Source organism: Colias croceus, chromosome 10 (genome assembly GCF_905220415.1).
Source record: "Colias croceus chromosome 10, ilColCroc2.1".
Lineage (NCBI taxonomy): Eukaryota > Metazoa > Arthropoda > Insecta > Lepidoptera > Pieridae > Colias > Colias croceus.
In genome coordinates, this window is record NC_059546.1 from 362,338 (window position 1) to 380,396 (window position 18,059).

The window sequence follows — 18,059 nt, forward strand, 5'->3', positions numbered from 1 at the left end:
CTTTCATCCGTTTCAGCAACTAAAAAATACAACATGCTGACCCGCAAGGCAGTAGCTAAGGACATGGAGAATAAATTAAAAGCTACACTCCATGATTTGAAAGTTTCACAATCTTTATGTGAAAAACTCATACAAGAGCGGGATGAAAGTGAATTAGAAATTCAAGAAATAATTAAAAAGAACTCTCTTCTAAAAGCCGAGCTGGCTGAACTACACATGAAATACATTTATAGTGAAGACAAGTGCAAAGCCCTCCAAGACGTTGTGGACAGCTTCCAGCAGTGCTCTAGTGACCATGAGATAGCTCTTAGCCGTATCGCTGAGTTGGAATGTAGCTTAATGGAAGTGCAAGAGGACAATCCCAAGCGGCAATGCAACACACCAAGTAGTCTTCATGATGAATTAGTTGAATGTGGACAGTTAAGTGGCTCTGTAAACTTTAAAAAAATCAATTTCTCTTCACATAAGAAGTTGAAAAAATACCTTAGATTAAGTAAGTTTATCAAGCGTACCCAATCAATTGTTAGAAAGAGTTCTTTAAAAAATGTAGTTCAATTAGAGAAAGACAAGAAAAACCTGGTTCAAGAGTTAGACAAATATCATAGGGATCTAGAATATTATAAAATCTTGTATGATGTAGAAACAAATGAATTAAAGGAGAAGATAGACTCTTTAAGTCATATGTTAAATGATGTCAACCAGAAATATTCTGCTGCTCAAATACAAATAAACGAGCATATACAACAGGCAGATGACTTAATTAAATTGAGTACTGAAAATATGGATCGCTTTGAGTCGCTGACCAATAATTATGTATGTCAGTGTTCAAAAAGTAACAATGAGCAAATGTCGCCCCATAAGCTTGACTGCACAGACATACATAGTGTAAAACCTGTGACAACAATTTCAACTAGTAAAACTAAACACCTTTCCGAGCAGGAAATTATTGTGTTGTCAGATAATATTGGTCAGGGTTTTGGCGCTATGCTCAACAATTTAGGGCTTAAAGTAACTAATATTTGCACTCCTAACAGTTCATTTAATTATATAATCCAATCACTTGACCATTTCAGCTTTAATAAGAATAATATTGTAATTATACTTTATGGAGATAGTTTAAATGTAAAAAATAAGGATATTGATGTAGGATTTCAAAAAATGTTGGAAATTAGTAGTAAGACTAAATGTAAATTTATGTTGTGTACATTGCCATACCTACCTGGTTTGACACAAGAACAAAATAGATTAATTCATAATATGAATTTAAAATTGTATAATGTAACAAATCATCATTGTGATGCATTTATTTACTTTGACATTAATTTGTGCATTAAATCTTTTACTTTGAAAAGAATACAGTGTATCTGCCATCTAGATATAAGCGAGAACTTGCTATGTTAATAGCATATAATATTAACCAGTCTGGTACATGTTCGGTATCAGACCCTGGATCTACTATAATTTTATGTAGTAGTAATTATATACACCAACCTAGTGTTGACAGAAAATCTAGCCCTAAGCTAGATTTAAACTAGTATATAAGACAACAGCTAAGCAGACTTTTTCTATTGTACATCAAAACATTCAAGGCTTGGCTAGCAAATTATTAGAAATAGAATTGTTTTTAAATCATAATAGTATTAAGGTTTTTTGTGTAACAGAACATTGGCTTAAACAATGTCAGTTGTTAATAAATATTGATAATTATAAATTAAAAAGTATATACTTCAGGACATATGCTATTCATGGAGGTTCTCTTATTTTTGTACATAATAGTGTAAAATGCAAAGAACGAACTGACATTGTTAGTCTTTCTGTAGAACGGACCATTGAACTGTCCTGTGTTGAACTGGAGCGTTACATTATTGTTTGCGTTTATAGACCCCTTTCCAGTGACTTTAATATGTTTGAGACAGTCATGGAAGAAATATTAAAGCGTTTAAGTAGGAGTAAAAAAAAAGTTATAGTATGTGGTGACTTTAATATTGATGTACTTTTACAAACACAAACGGCAACACGAATTGTTAATTTGTTTCAGTCATTTAACCTGTATAAACTTTTTAATGAACCCACACGAATTACACCTACTTCTGCAACCTGTATTGACAATATATACTGCGACTGCATCTGTTTAGAGAAAAATATTCTCAATTCACTCACTTCGGATCACTGTGGCCAGAAAGTAGTTTTTGAATGGGATTGCTTACCTGAATTTTAAAGAACTAATGTTAGGCCTATAACTAAAAAAGGCATTAATAAATTTAGAGATAATATTAATAAAAACCTGCCCGTACTGAATGATCAATCCTGTCATAATAATCCTTGTGAAATGTTTAAAAATCTTTTTAATTTAGTTCATAGTGAATTTGAAAAAATATTTAAAGTTAAATCTTTAAATATTACCAAGGATTTACCATTTAGAGCGGGCGCGCACGAGCAACTTAGTTGCCCGGCAACTATTTTGTCTCTGTCGCTGTCTCCTCGCAAAGTTTTGAACGATGCGCACACGAAAGCGACAGCAACGCAACTTTTTCTTTAAAATTTTCTGCATTTATCAACATGGCTTTCGAAGAGACGGTTGTGGTCTGTGCTCTTGTCCTTAGAAACCGAAGACGGCAGCGAAAAAGGCAATATTGGGTGCACCCATTATGGAGTGAGAGACTGACATTGGGGAAATTCCATACAATGTTTTTAAAATTGAGAACATTTCCAAAAAAATTTTATTAGTAATTAATAATATCAATATCAATCTTTTTTATTTTTTACTTTTCCGTTTTTGAAGTAGGTTGTTTTTAACGAAGTTATTTTTATTTAATACTTTTTAGTGTATTTTTCAACACGAATCAAACGAGCCCAAACTCGATAAAGTTGAGTCAATATATTACTAAGTTCCTATGGCCACCTTCCGATTCCATCATCAAATCAGCTCTATGTCATGATAATGTTTCATCGCTATCCAATTTACATACGTATACAAAATTTCAGTTCAATCGGTAATCTGGAAATGAATCAAAGTTACTTGCTACATTTCAATTAAGTCATCGAGATCAGACAAAAATGCTCACAAAATAAAAACTACTGGGCTTATCCGAATAAATTTTATGGGACCAATCCCACACCATTCTGCATCAAACAAAAAAAGAGTCACGTAAATCGGTTCAGAAACCTCGGAGTAATCGGTGTACATACATAAAAAAATATACCGGCCGAATTGATAACCTCCTCCTTTTTTTTTTTGAAGTCGGTTAAAACTACTGTGTACGAGAATAATTAATACGTTGACATAAATACGTATTATCGCTACGCCGGTTACGCGGCAACTGGCCGGCGGCCGCCGACAGGCAACATTTTTGTCGCCGTGCGCGCACTTGCATTGAAACCAATAGATAGGGCGACAGTTGCGTCGCGGGCTTGTCTCCGAACCCGCGGACAAAAAAGTCTCCCGGGAGTTGCGTCGCTACGTACGCGCACTTTCATACTAGCCCATGGCTGGAGAGACAAAATAGTTGCGGAGACAAAATAGTTGCGGAGACAAAGTTGCTCGTGCGCGCTAGCTCTTAGTAAATGGGCGACAGCTAGTATACATAGGTGCAGGAACACTCTTTATGAATTATATGGTATGAAGCATAATAAAGACCCATCTTTTCTAAGAGCCAGCGCGCACGAGCAACTTTGTCTCCGCAACTATTTTGTCTCTCCCATCAATTGTATGGGGAGTTGCGTCGCTACGTGCGCGCACTTTCATACTAGCCCATGGGTGGAGAGACAAAATAGTTGCGGAGACAAAATAGTTGCGGAGACAAAGTTGCTCGTGCGCGCTGGCTCTTAGTTATGTTAGAAATTACTCAAAAATTTTAAAAAAAGTTTGTTTTACTGCAAAGCGTTTGTATATCAAAGAAAAAATACGCGACTCTGATAATAAAGTTAAAACAGTTTGGTCTATTATTAATGGTGAAATGGGTAAAAGCAAATCAAGTAATACCATAAAACTTGTAAATAATGGCATGGTTATTGACAAAAATGCTGATGTTGCGCTTGCTTTTGAAGATTTCTTTAGTAGTGTCCCTGCTAGCATTACTAATAATTTAAATTCGTCTTCAATACTTGCAGAGACCTTTTTGAGGGACCATGTTGCGGGGTGCAGTACATTATTTGAATTGCGTCACGTAACTGCTAATGATATTGTTACAGCATTTAAGACACTTAATTTAAAAAATACTTGTGATCTTTGGGGAATGTCCGTAAATTTAGTTAATAATATAATAGAAAATATTGCAAACAATTTAGCTTTCATATTTAATAGGTGTTGTGACTATGGTACATTTCCTAATTTACTAAAGTTTAGTAAAGTTATACCTCTATTTAAAAAAGGTGATCAAGAAGACTGTAACAACTATAGACCTATCTCGATTTTACCAACATTAAGTAAAGTTTTCGAAAAGTTAATATTAAACCAATTGACTAGTCACTTTGCTTCTAATAATTTGCTGCACACCAAACAGTTTGGTTTCACAAAGGGGCGCTCAACCACAGATGCTGGAGTTGCACTACTAACACATATATATAAGGCATGGGAAAACTCAAAAAATGCTTTGGGGATATTTTGTGACCTCTCCAAGGCATTTGACTGCGTTGAACATTGTACTTTATTGCGTAAACTTAATCACTATGGGATTAAAGGACAAGCTCAGAACCTCATAGCCTCATACCTTCATGATAGGATACAAACTGTAGTTGTTAATGGAGAACGTTCTAGCGGTGCGTCAATTAACATTGGTGTTCCACAAGGATCTATTTTAGGACCCTTCTTGTTCTTGGTATATATCAATGATCTACCTTATTATTTACAGGATAGGTGTGAAATAGTTCTGTTTGCAGATGATACCTCATTAATATTCAATGTGGATAGGCATGACCCAAATGTTGACGAAGTGAACAGTACTCTTTTACACATATCCGACTGGTTTACTGCTAATAATTTATTATTAAATGCCAAAAAAACAACTTGTGTTGAATTTTTACTACCTAACGTTAAAAAGTTGAGCAGAAATATTACCTTGAACGGGGAGGTATTACACCCTACAGAATCGACTGTATTTCTTGGGTTAACATTGGACGAGAAACTACAGTGGGGAGCCCATGTCAACACCGCTGCAGGTAAGCTCAGTTCAGCAGCATATGCAGTCCGAAAGGTAAGGCATCTCACCGATGAAGATACAGCTAGATTGGTTTATTTCAGCTACTTTCATAGTATTATGTCCTATGGAATTCTACTATGGGGCAGGGCAGCAGATATAGAAACTATATTTATCTTACAGAAAAGAGCCATTCGCTCTATATATAATTTACGTGCTCGGGACTCACTAAGAGATCTCTTTAAGAATACTGGTATACTTACTCTACCATCACAGTATATATTTAATAATATTTTGCATGTACACAAAAACGCCGACTTACACACAAGAGTAGGAGATAGACACTGTTATGGCACAAGGAACAGAAATAGAATTGAAATACCATTTTTCCGATTAGCTAAAGTTAAAAATTCATTTATGGGTCAAGGTATACGCTTTTACAATAGAATTCCTCATAATATTAGAGAGTTTAGTAGTTCTAAATTTAAAACTTATATAAAAATGTACTAGTTCAGAGAGCGTACTACAGTATTCAGGAATATATGGACGATAAAAACCCATGGAGGGTTGTCGCGTAAAAACCACAGGACAGTTCTTTGTATATTATGATATATTATGTATTTAGATATAAGTTACATATTATGTAATATCGACATGATTTTAAAAGAGCAACTATGGAGTTTCTTGCCGATTCTTCTCCATAGATCACTGCTTTCCGAATCGGTGGTAAATGTTAAAATAATTATGTAATGACGATTCGAAAGTGCTACTAAATAGTAGTCTAATTGAATAAATGAATGTTTGAGTTTGAGTTTGAGTTTAGTTTGTGATAATAGGCTATGTGTATTAAAAATAAACTAAATTTAACAATTATACGAACTTACATGCATAAACGATGATGATGATTATCAAAATTTTATTTCTTGCAGGGCAATATCAGACTTGGATCTAAAGGTGTACACATACCGCGGGTACGGGCGGGAGTACATGAAGTCGTGCCGCACCAGCCCCGACGCGTATATTCAGCTGGCCATGCAGTATGCTTATTACAAGTGAGATTGTATACCTTTGTGTTTCCTTTATGAGACAGTGAAATTGATGTGTCTTGTCGTAATGCAAAAACCTATTTTCCTCATTAAGTATTTTGTTAAGATGTATAAAAATGTTAATTAAATATAGAGTAGCCTTGCCATTACAATAAAAAGAACCTATCAAAAGGCAGCATCGTTTTCTAAAGATCGAATTTCGTAAAGCTTTCCCGTAGCGCAATGTTTTTATATTAAAGCAATATTACATTTTTATTGTAGCATATTTTAAACCTCCTTTAAAACTAAGTGTACTTTAACCAGAATGTACGGTCACCTTGTGTCCACGTACGAGTCAGCCTCCCTCCGTCGTTTCCGCGACGGTCGCGTGGACAACATCCGCGCGGCGCACGGGCCGGCGCGCGCGTGGGCCGCGCACGTGTGCAGTGCGGACAGCCCCGCGGAGCTCGTGGGGGACGGGACGAAGAAGGTGTCCTTCGACTTGCAGGAGGTGAGGGATAGGTTTTAAGCTATTGCATAGCTTCTATCGCGGGCCTTGAGCGCGGGGACCGAATCGAGAAATTCCGTAACGAAAAAACCTCACGCTCACCACTCCGACGGGCGGAGGTGTGGCTTGAAGGCATAGCATGCAATAGCTTTACCGCGGCAGTCCCCGAGTGCCACACGTCTTTTTTTATAGGTGGTGGAATTGGTTCATTTACCTATGTCTCTATACCTAAATGGTGACTGATAATGTTCTAAAAGATAAAACTTTTTAGGTCGATTACGTATATCTGCTAAGTATACTGCATGATATGATGGTCAGATGATCATATTGTTTGACTTGAAAGAAGTAAAAGATGTACAACCGCTTTCGAGCTATTAACGGTCAAGTTGCGAAGCAAAGAGCCACAAGTTCTCATAGTTAAATCTGATTCTGGACTCAATGTGTTAATAATCCACTTGTTACACTGTAGCTATTTTATTTTGAAACTGACTCCATTTTTCACACAACCAGGGACAAAAGAAGCTCGAACTCTTTGAAGAAGCAGCCCGCAAGCAGACCACGATCATGGAAGACAACATCCTCGGTCGCGGCATCGACAACCATTTACTGGGTCTGCGTGAAGCTGCGAGAGAGACGCTCGGCTCTCTGCCACCATTGTTCACTGATACCACTTATCAGAAGATGATGGAGTTCAAATTGAGCACTAGCCAAGTAAGAGATATGGTCATAGTAGAATGTAGAGCATACGGTAGTTTTAAAAGCTGTTTATAAATTGTTGATACAAATTAATTATAAGGAGAACTGTTGCAAATCAATGAATTTATTGTTGCACCTAATGTTTAACCTAATACATTATAAATGATCTACGTAGTTAAGCTAATATTGATTTATATTATCGAAAAATATATAAAAAATATAGTTATTACATATACAAGCCCTTCAAGTTTTTATAAAATCCTAAACTTATTTGAACTAATTACTGACTGACATTAAATATACGGAAAGTTAATTCCACTTTATGATTTACATCCCAAAGTATAGTTTTTAGAAATATAATTATAAATCACAGGTGGCTACAACAACGGACGGCACGTTCATGGGCTATGGCGCGGTTGTGCCCGACGGGTACGGCTGCAGCTATAACCCCAAGAAGGACAGCGTCATCTTCTGCATCTCCTCCTTTACGTCATCTCCCGTCACCAACACTGAAGCCTTCAGGCAGTCACTAGAAGAGGCCCTAGACGCTATGAAAGTCATGTTCCAAAATCGGAAGACGGATAAGTAACACGTCTAAACAATTTACGCTTTTTGTAGAAGATTGATGTTAAAAACTATATTTATATGTATATGTATATCTATTGTATTTACAAAAGAAAAATGATAAATGCTTATATTTTGAGCTCGTCTCTTGACTTGAAACTATTTATTCATAAAACAAAATTAAATTAAATATTTGGGCATTTAAAATGAATTTCGCGCTCAAATCACAACGATCTTTCGAAATCGTGTAAAATCTTTGCTATGTAACATTTCTGAGAAAATTGGCATTGACCTGTAAATGTTTTGTATTGGGTCATTATATTAACCATAGAAATTGAATTTCTTAGTCAATTTGTAACTAAATGAATCTCTTATTGTACCTAACCTATTGTGGTCAATGGTCAAAATATATAAATACTGGCTACTATATTTATTATTTAAAATTGGTATAATAATACTAAAAGTACTATATTGTTTACAATCTCCTTTAGATTTTGGTACTAAATTTGTACCTTAAAATCATAGAAATAAGTCTTAGATTAAAGCGCACATCTTAGTGCTTAAAAACTAAACATATCATGAATGGTCTGTCTTCTTGTAACTTTATAGAAAATATAATGTATTGTATTATTGGTGTTAGAAAAAATGTATTATAGGTAAGGATAAGTTTTATGGATTAAAAGCAAAAATATATACTCTAAATATACTAAAATTGGATATCTATCTATTTATTGTGAATTTAAAATATATTGTGTCGAATACAAGAAACATTTATTTACCTTTGCATATACATTTTATAATATGTATAATATTTTCTACAGAAACTTCTTTATACAATTGTTGGACAACTCATTTGTTAATAATATTAAATATATTATAAGCTTATATAGTATCTATTCTACATAATATAGTACCTACTTATCTACATTATACCTACCGAGTATTTAAAAATACTCTTTGAAACTATCTGCGAATGTATTTAGAATTTATATATTATAAAACGCTAAAACAATTACTTATAGTTTATAGTTACTTTATTATTATAATATATTCAAAATTAAAATCAATTAAAATAAGGTAGTTCGTAAGAAAATTCAATGTCAATGCTGTGGTGATAACAAAGAATTAGATTTGTAAAATAAACTCGTAGTTTTGATGTTTAAAGTTTTCTTAGATGTTTATGCGAAATTTTAAATTTCCCACTGTTTTCGTTATATTTACTCAATTAATTATTCCCTGTTACATTACTTTAAAGCAAAGCTTTTAATCTTAATCCTTATATAAATCTATATATTTCTCTGTTATACCTATATCGATGTTGCGGAGACCTATGTACCTATAGGTAAATTATAGAGCCTATGCAAGGTATTTTTTGTAGTAATTTTGTTAATAATTAATCATTGTTAACCTTTGCCTGTATTTCTTATTCATCATCATCAGCCCATATACGTTCCCACTGCTGGGACACGGGCCTCCTATGAGGGTACAGGCAATAATCCACCACGCTGGCCAAGTGCGGGTTGGCGGATGACACATGTCGTCGAACTTTTTTAATTCTTCGACATGTCGGTTTCCTCACGATGTTTTCCTTCACCGTTCGAGCAGTGGTGATGTTACAACATGCGCATATAAATTGAAAAATCAATTTATTTCCTGCGCGCTCGCCTGGTCTCGAACCACGGACTTATCGATTCGAAGTCCGAGGTCTCACCACTGAGCCACCACTGCTCTTATTTATTATTTCTTATTGTATTTTATTAATTTTTAATGTAGGCAAAATATTAACAATTCTAGTCGTATATCTAGGTAATAAGGTAACTAAGTATACATATCAAAAATCGACTCCACGTAAGTCGTGGCCAAGAATATCAAAAACATATCAAAGTTTGTAACTTGACATATCAATTTAGACTTTAAGTAATTTATCTTTAAGAATTAAGTATATAGGTAATAAATAAGGATCTATTGAAGTATTGTACTAAATGTTATATTTGCTGTACTTAACTATATACAATGTTTTTGTTTACATTTGGAAACTATTTACGCCTGTTGAATCTAGTCAATTAATTTTAATTAGAAATTAGCTAAATGTATCGCAAAAATGGTTCCTTAACTTTCTTTATCGCATACTTATGTTAATTAATGTAATTTTAATAATTTAATGTACAAAAAAGAAATAGTCAATAGAACAAATTATAATATAATATCGTATTTAATAAAATAATCTCTACAGTCATTCATGGTTGCCAACCGATCAAAAAGTATTTTTTGAGAAATCAGAAACGCACATAGGTAGTAGGTATTTTACACTATATGTACCGGTACAAAGTTCGGTCTTTTCTAATATACTTTTTTTGTATCTGAAGATATGCTGTTGGCAACCCTTATTTCTTTGTACATACACTTGTTATCACAGCAGTTTAACTTTCCGCAATATACTGGATTTAGTTCACTTATGTATTTATATCTCTATCAATTTAATGCAACATTATTAATGAAATTAGCCAAAATGTAGGTATTTGTAGTAGTTAGTTCAAATTATAGTTAAAAAGTTGTGTAGAAAAATTCGTGTGTTCATGGTAGTTAAGAAGCACGTCAATATTTATTAATTAGGGCCTAGTGTCGATAAAATTATCTAACGTAGTAGACGGCCATACCTTGTAGACTTACATTTTGACATAAATATCATAATATTATGTGTGTAGGTATTAGGTATAATAGCAGAAAGCACAACCTAAAAGATCTTCGCAGCTGTTGCAAGTTAGCTGATTCTTATAGTATCTATTATTAGATAGTATTTGAATGAAAATGATTGTATTATGTGTAAAGAGCTTTGTATATGGATTATTGATTCTAGTTTCATTCTATGCTATTGTGAGAAGCTGCATTAGAGAAATCATGAAATCGTGTATTACCATATAAAAACTTTCTTTCAAAATGTGGAACAAGTAAAAAAAATCCACGATTATCATTATTACCTAACTATATTATCCTTAAAAAATTATGAGGTTTAATGAGATTTCAACAATCAAAAAAAGGATCTGAGATGAGTAGACTTCAAGATTTATAAACATGCAAAAAAGATTAGAACATTTCGACTTGTAAGATGAAAAACTATTATAAATCTAAAAAATGTTGTGTGGTTTTATGAAACCACGGTAAAAGTGAAACTTTTTTCAGACTTTAGACATTTAACTAAAAATTATCGTATATGTACGACAATTATCGTACGTATCGTGCGTCAGGCGACATGCGCTACACAGACCAAAAAGTTTGAGACGATGTAATAAAAGTTTCACTTTAATAAAATTTCAAATTCATCGTGTTGAAAATGTAAAATTAAAGAAAACAATTCAATATGAAAACCTCATCTTGGTTCTTAGCTGGGGGCCCTTAGGGCTCGACAGGGAATGTAATGTAAACATATCACTAGTATAAGGTATCTATGTGTCAATTTGATGTTGTTGCTCTCAATAAATTATCGGTGTAAAACGTGTTTTATTTCAATACCCTTTACTACCAGTACCCGGTGAAGTTCATAGTTCATAGCAAGTACTTAAATGTAATAAAAACTCAAAAGTATTAAAAAGATAATAAAATAAATAGCATAGAAGTTATGCTACTCTTATACACCCTTCATGATGTAGGCCAATTTTTAAAATGGACACACCGAACCGAACAACCGACAACCGAATCTGAAAACCCCGAAAACGGTTTGTAGAACTTTTAAAAGACAGATGAAATGAATGGTAACTTTTTAAAATTCCTTTTTTTAATTTTCCAGATGCACTAAAACCAAATTCTTAAAATGTATTTTTTGTACCGCTTATTCTCCTATTCCAGGTATAGGTAATACTTAGGTACACCAGATTCTCGGAATACATGCCGCGGCAGCGGCCAGTGAGTGCCAGAACCGACTCGCTGTTATTTTACTTGCCCATTACAGTAATGTTTATGTGTCAAATTCGATTCAGTAGGTTAGGTTAGGTTTGTTTAACAAACAACACACGAGTTGAGCGAGCTAAACGAGCGTGCCGCGGCAGCGGCCAGTGTGCCTTCTGCGGCCAGAACCGACTCGCTATTGTTCTACTTGCCCATTACTGAAATGTTTTGAGTGTCAAAATCGACTCGGTAGGTTCCCCACTTAAAAAAGGTTGGGTTAGGTTAGAACTGCGATCTCCTGGAAAGATTTAGTTTTTCTGGATATTGTTTATTTGAATTTTAAAAATCTGGATATTATTAATCTGGATATCAATTAACTGTATTTCAAAAATTTGTGTTTTAAAAATCTGGCTTTCGTGCATATGGATTACGGTCATCTGGATTTCGTGTCTGGAACTCATTCGTCTTGATTGTAAAACGTCTTACAAATGAAGATATGGGCAATTGAAATTTGGAGTTGCGATTATATGGCAAACTATAACCGCTTGTGTTTCACCGATAAAAGATATTGTTAACGTTAAATAACTGTCAGAAGCGTCGAATACTAAAATGGGATGTCATAATTGTCTTTAACTATGCTACAATACGCTGGTGCAATTTCGCTGTCACTGTTTAAAGTTACCGACTGTTAAATTTGGTCCAAACAGGTGGACCTGTCAGGTGTACCGGAGCGTATGTGGCATTAAAACTTGGCTTAAAGTTAGCGCTTAAATAAAACAACTAAAATAATATTCAATTATTTTATTCTCATAATCTCATTCATCAATATAACAAAACAACACAACAGAACATATAACAATAAACATAATATAGTCATTTTTAATTCTTTATAAAATATACATATTCTTAGATTTTGCATACAACGCCTAGTTTTAAGTAAAGCTTGTACTATGAAAACTACACAATTTAACATACACATTACACATATTTCATACGATCGTTACATAGAAAAATACACAATTTTCCCTCAATAATTTCACGACTTTTTTCTTCAAATATTTTTAATAGATCAAATCCATTCCCTCTTCAGTAGAAATCTTTTTAATACAAGACGAACAATATTTGTTTTTATAAGATCTTAGGTATAAAGTTAAAAAAATATCCTCTCATGGGGTACAAAATTTTAGAGTCGGACTAAACTCCGCTTACAAGTGGACCATCATGGCCATAAAATAAGTAGTTCATAAATATAACTTCATTTTTCAAATTGCATTAAGTATTCCTTAAATTTACAAGTTTCATGCATGAGGCATATAAATATTACATAAAATACCATTTTCGTTATAAAAATGTAAAATCAATTCTGTTTTTCCCATAAAAATAATTTTAAGTAGACATTTTAAACATTTTACAATATAAAATATTCATTTTTGTTCAAAAATACGTCATGAAATTCCATTACCAACATTTCCTTTAGGCACAACAATTATTTTATTAGGTACTTTAATATAAAATATATACAATAATTAGATATTTACATATTTATTTCTTTCCAAGATACTGGCTGTTAAGAAAGTACGTTTTTAACTTTTACAATAATACAGTTTTTTTTAAATTAATAATTACGTTACACTAAAACCGTAAAATACTTTTTCAATGTATTGTCACAATAATCATGTCATAAATATATACAGTGCCACAAACGTAGCTGACCCGGTGGCAAAAACTGGAACTATGTTCCGCCATTTTGAAATGTCACATTTTCACAGACTTTACATACGAAATAGTTTGTATAAATAAAAAGTTACTTATTAATATTAATTTACACCATTGGCAATGACATTATTTTTACCCTTGCATCCGGGAAAATACAATTTAGCGGCACTAAAATCGACATCAGTGACATCGTCACCGGGTCAGTTAAGTTTGTGGCACTATAAAACATTATAAATTATAATATACATACTTATCAGACAGCACTTTTTTACAAAATTAACATGCAAGTTATTTTATTTTTATTTTGTTCAAAGTTAAATTCCTTGATTGTTTTATTTTCGTACAAAATGAACTACATTGTCAAGATTCTTTATTTATTTTAATCTATCGTCTCAAAGGATTTGCCGGTTCACAGTTACACTCGTCGTCGGATTTCACCTGTAAAAAAAAAAACAATCAATTATTAATTTATTTAGGTATTTATTGAATGAATTTTATATAAATAAAATAACCCTAATTTACTCAAGTTATGTGACACAAAAAAAAGCCGCAATGAATGATGCGAGAAAGTTGTATATTATATTCTCTGTAGCGAAAAAATTTCACTTGCACAATTCAGAGCGAGATATAAGAGTGGTAAAATTCAAATTTATATTCAAATTCAAATCATTAATTTCTTAAGGAGCCGTGTATAATAACTCACCAGCAGAAAATGATGCAAGCTCAGCGCATCAGCGGTGGGGCGAAGCGCCGGGTCGTGCGTGAGACAACTGAGGCAGAAGTCCTGTCCCTCCGGGGAGAGGGAGGGGGGGATGTGGGGCCGCCCGCCCATGCCCACCACGAACATTATCTGGTAGTTGCTGTCATATTCCGAGAAAGGACGCTGGAAAAACAAAATCATTTGTATTAAATAAAAACTTAACCGCCTTCAAATTAAAAAAAAAAATGTGTGTCGTACTAGTGTACACACGTAAGTAGTGAAATTTCTTTATGACCTTAATTTTCAAAAAATAATTTACTATATTATGCAACTTTACAGAAATACGTCGAATCACGCGTGGTAGGGATAAGAAAAAGATGGCGCGTAACGGAAAAATGTCACGCGTAACGAAAATGTTACACTAAATTTTTTTTAAACCCCGATAAAGAAGTTTCACTTCAAAAAAATAATGGACAAATAATAAAAAATCACCAAAATCAAAAGTACTTATTAACAAATCCAAAAAAATACAGTCAAAATCTGAACCGCCTTTTTTTGAAGTCGGTAAAAATTAATTTATATCTCATTCATTAAATAATTATTTTGGCTATGACAAAATGTACATACCTTCCCGGTAGCCATTTCTGTGACAACGCAACCGAGCGACCAGATGTCGGCCGCGCGACCGTGTCCAGATGATTTCATGAACACTTCGGGCGCCATGTAAGCTGAAAAAAGGACAAGGGTAATAAAAAATTCAAAATCTTTTACAGAAAAATAACAATTAAAATCAGACGATCAGAACGATAGAAACAATTGTTACACGCAAAGTTGAGCGAAAATAATACCAAATGCAAAGAAAATTCCGGTTTCTTATAAACGATTAAGTGATAATGGGGCATTAAATGATGAAGTATCTGTTACCCTGGGTTCCAACGAAGCCCTGTAGTTCACCCGGCGCGGTGGTGTTGGCGCGGATCTTGACTGCGCACCCGAAGTCACCCAGCTTGAGACAATTGCCTTCGTTGGTTAAGAAAATATTGCCACCTGTGGAGATCGGACATTATAAGTATTTTCAACATATTATCATGTAGAGACGGCATATAATAAGAAGTCAGAGTCTATAGCACGAAGAAATAGATGAGCATTACAGCAACTACGGATAGCATACGAGCCCATAGTAACTATAGATGCACACGATCCAGCAGCAACTATACATACACACGATCCAGCAGCAACTATACATACACACGATCCAGCAGCAACTATACATACACACCAGTCAGCAGCAACTATACATACACACCAGCCAGCAGCAACTATACATACACACCAGCCAGCAGCAACTATACATACACACGATCCAGCAGCAACTATACATACACACGATCCAGCAGCAACTATACATACACACGATCCAGCAGCAACTATACATACACACGATCCAGCAGCAACTATACATACACACGATCCAGCAGCAACTATACATACACACGATCCAGCAGCAACTATACATACACACGATCCAGCAGCAACTATACATACACACCAGCCAGCAGCAACTATACATACACACGATCCAGCAGCAACTATACATACACACGATCCAGCAGCAACTATACATACACACGATCCTGCAGCAACTATACATACACACGATCCAGCAGCAACTATACATACACACGATCCAGCAGCAACTATACATACACACGATCCAGCAGCAACTATACATACACACGATCCAGCAGCAACTATACATACACACGATCCAGCAGCAACTATACATACACACCAGTCAGCAGCAACTATACATACACACGATCCAGCAGCAACTATACATACACACGATCCAGCCGAAACTATACATACACACCAGCCAGCAGCAACTATACATACACACGATCCAGCAGCAACTATACATACACACCAGCCAGCAGCAACTATACATACACACGATCCAGCAGCAACTATACATACACACGATCCAGCAGCAACTATACATACACACCAGCCAGCAGCAACTATACATACACACGATCCAGCAGCAACTATACATACACACCAGCCAGCAGCAACTATACATACACACGATCCAGCAGCAACTATACATATACACGATCCAGCAGCAACTATACATACACACTATCCAGCAGCAACTATACATACACACCAGCCAGCAGCAACTATACATACACACCAGCCAGCAGCAACTATACATACACACCAGCCAGCAGCAACTATACATACACACGATCCAGCAGTAACTATACATACACACGATCCAGCAGCAACTATACATACACACGATCCAGCAGCAACTATACATACACACGATCCAGCAGCAACTATACATACACACCAGCCAGCAGCAACTATACATACACACGATCCAGCAGCAACTATACATACACACGATCCAGCAGCAACTATACATACACACGATCCTGCAGCAACTATACATACACACGATCCAGCAGCAACTATACATACACACGATCCAGCAGCAACTATACATACACACGATCCAGCAGCAACTATACATACACACGATCCAGCAGCAACTATACATACACACGATCCAGCAGCAACTATACATACACACCAGTCAGCAGCAACTATACATACACACGATCCAGCAGCAACTATACATACACACGATCCAGCCGAAACTATACATACACACCAGCCAGCAGCAACTATACATACACACGATCCAGCAGCAACTATACATACACACCAGCCAGCAGCAACTATACATACACACGATCCAGCAGCAACTATACATACACACGATCCAGCAGCAACTATACATACACACCAGCCAGCAGCAACTATACATACACACGATCCAGCAGCAACTATACATACACACCAGCCAGCAGCAACTATACATACACACGATCCAGCAGCAACTATACATATACACGATCCAGCAGCAACTATACATACACACTATCCAGCAGCAACTATACATACACACCAGCCAGCAGCAACTATACATACACACCAGCCAGCAGCAACTATACATACACACCAGCCAGCAGCAACTATACATACACACGATCCAGCAGCAACTATACATACACACGATCCAGCAGCAACTATACATACACACGATCCAGCAGCAACTATACATACACACGATCCAGCAGCAACTATACATACACACCAGCCAGCAGCAACTATACATACACACGATCCAGCAGCAACTATACATACACACCAGCCAGCAGCAACTATACATACACACGATCCAGCAGCAACTATACATATACACGATCCAGCAGCAACTATACATACACACTATCCAGCAGCAACTATACATACACACCAGCCAGCAGCAACTATACATACACACCAGCCAGCAGCAACTATACATACACACCAGCCAGCAGCAACTATACATACACACGATCCAGCAGTAACTATACATACACACGATCCAGCAGCAACTATACATACACACGATCCAGCAGCAACTATACATACACACCAGCCAGCAGCAACTATACATACACACCAGCCAGCAGCAACTATACATACACACGATCCAGCAGCAACTATACATACACACCAGCCAGCAGCAACTATACATACACACGATCCAGCAGCAACTATACATACACACGATCCAGCAGCAACTATACATACACACGATCCAGCAGCAACTATACATACACACCAGTCAGCAGCAACTATACATACACACGATCCAGCAGCAACTATACATACACACGATCCAGCCGAAACTATAATTACACACCAGCCAGCAGCAACTATACATACACACGATCCAGCAGCAACTATACATACACACCAGCCAGCAGCAACTA

General features: G+C 35.5%; 2 protein-coding genes across 2 annotated transcripts in view; one reads left to right on the forward strand and one right to left on the reverse strand.

Moving 5' to 3' along the window:
• Positions 1–33: 33 nt before the first annotated feature.
• Positions 34–7,953, forward strand: LOC123695171. The gene is made up of 5 exons (XM_045640930.1): positions 34–794; positions 6,065–6,187; positions 6,485–6,671; positions 7,179–7,379; positions 7,738–7,953. The coding sequence occupies exons 1-5, from the start codon at positions 34–36 to the stop codon at positions 7,951–7,953; spliced, it is 1,488 nt and encodes a 495-aa protein (XP_045496886.1).
• A 4,669-nt stretch (positions 7,954–12,622) lies between these two features.
• Positions 12,623–18,059, reverse strand: part of LOC123694837 — a 39,500-nt gene continuing 34,063 nt past the window's right edge. Inside the window, exons 29-32 of the mRNA XM_045640429.1 lie at positions 15,151–15,273; positions 14,854–14,954; positions 14,230–14,409; positions 12,623–13,964 (exon numbers count right to left, since the gene is read on the reverse strand). Coding sequence (XP_045496385.1) covers positions 13,911–13,964; positions 14,230–14,409; positions 14,854–14,954; positions 15,151–15,273 — 458 coding nt within the window. The 3' untranslated portion in view covers positions 12,623–13,910. The remainder of the gene's footprint in view (positions 13,965–14,229; positions 14,410–14,853; positions 14,955–15,150; positions 15,274–18,059) is intronic.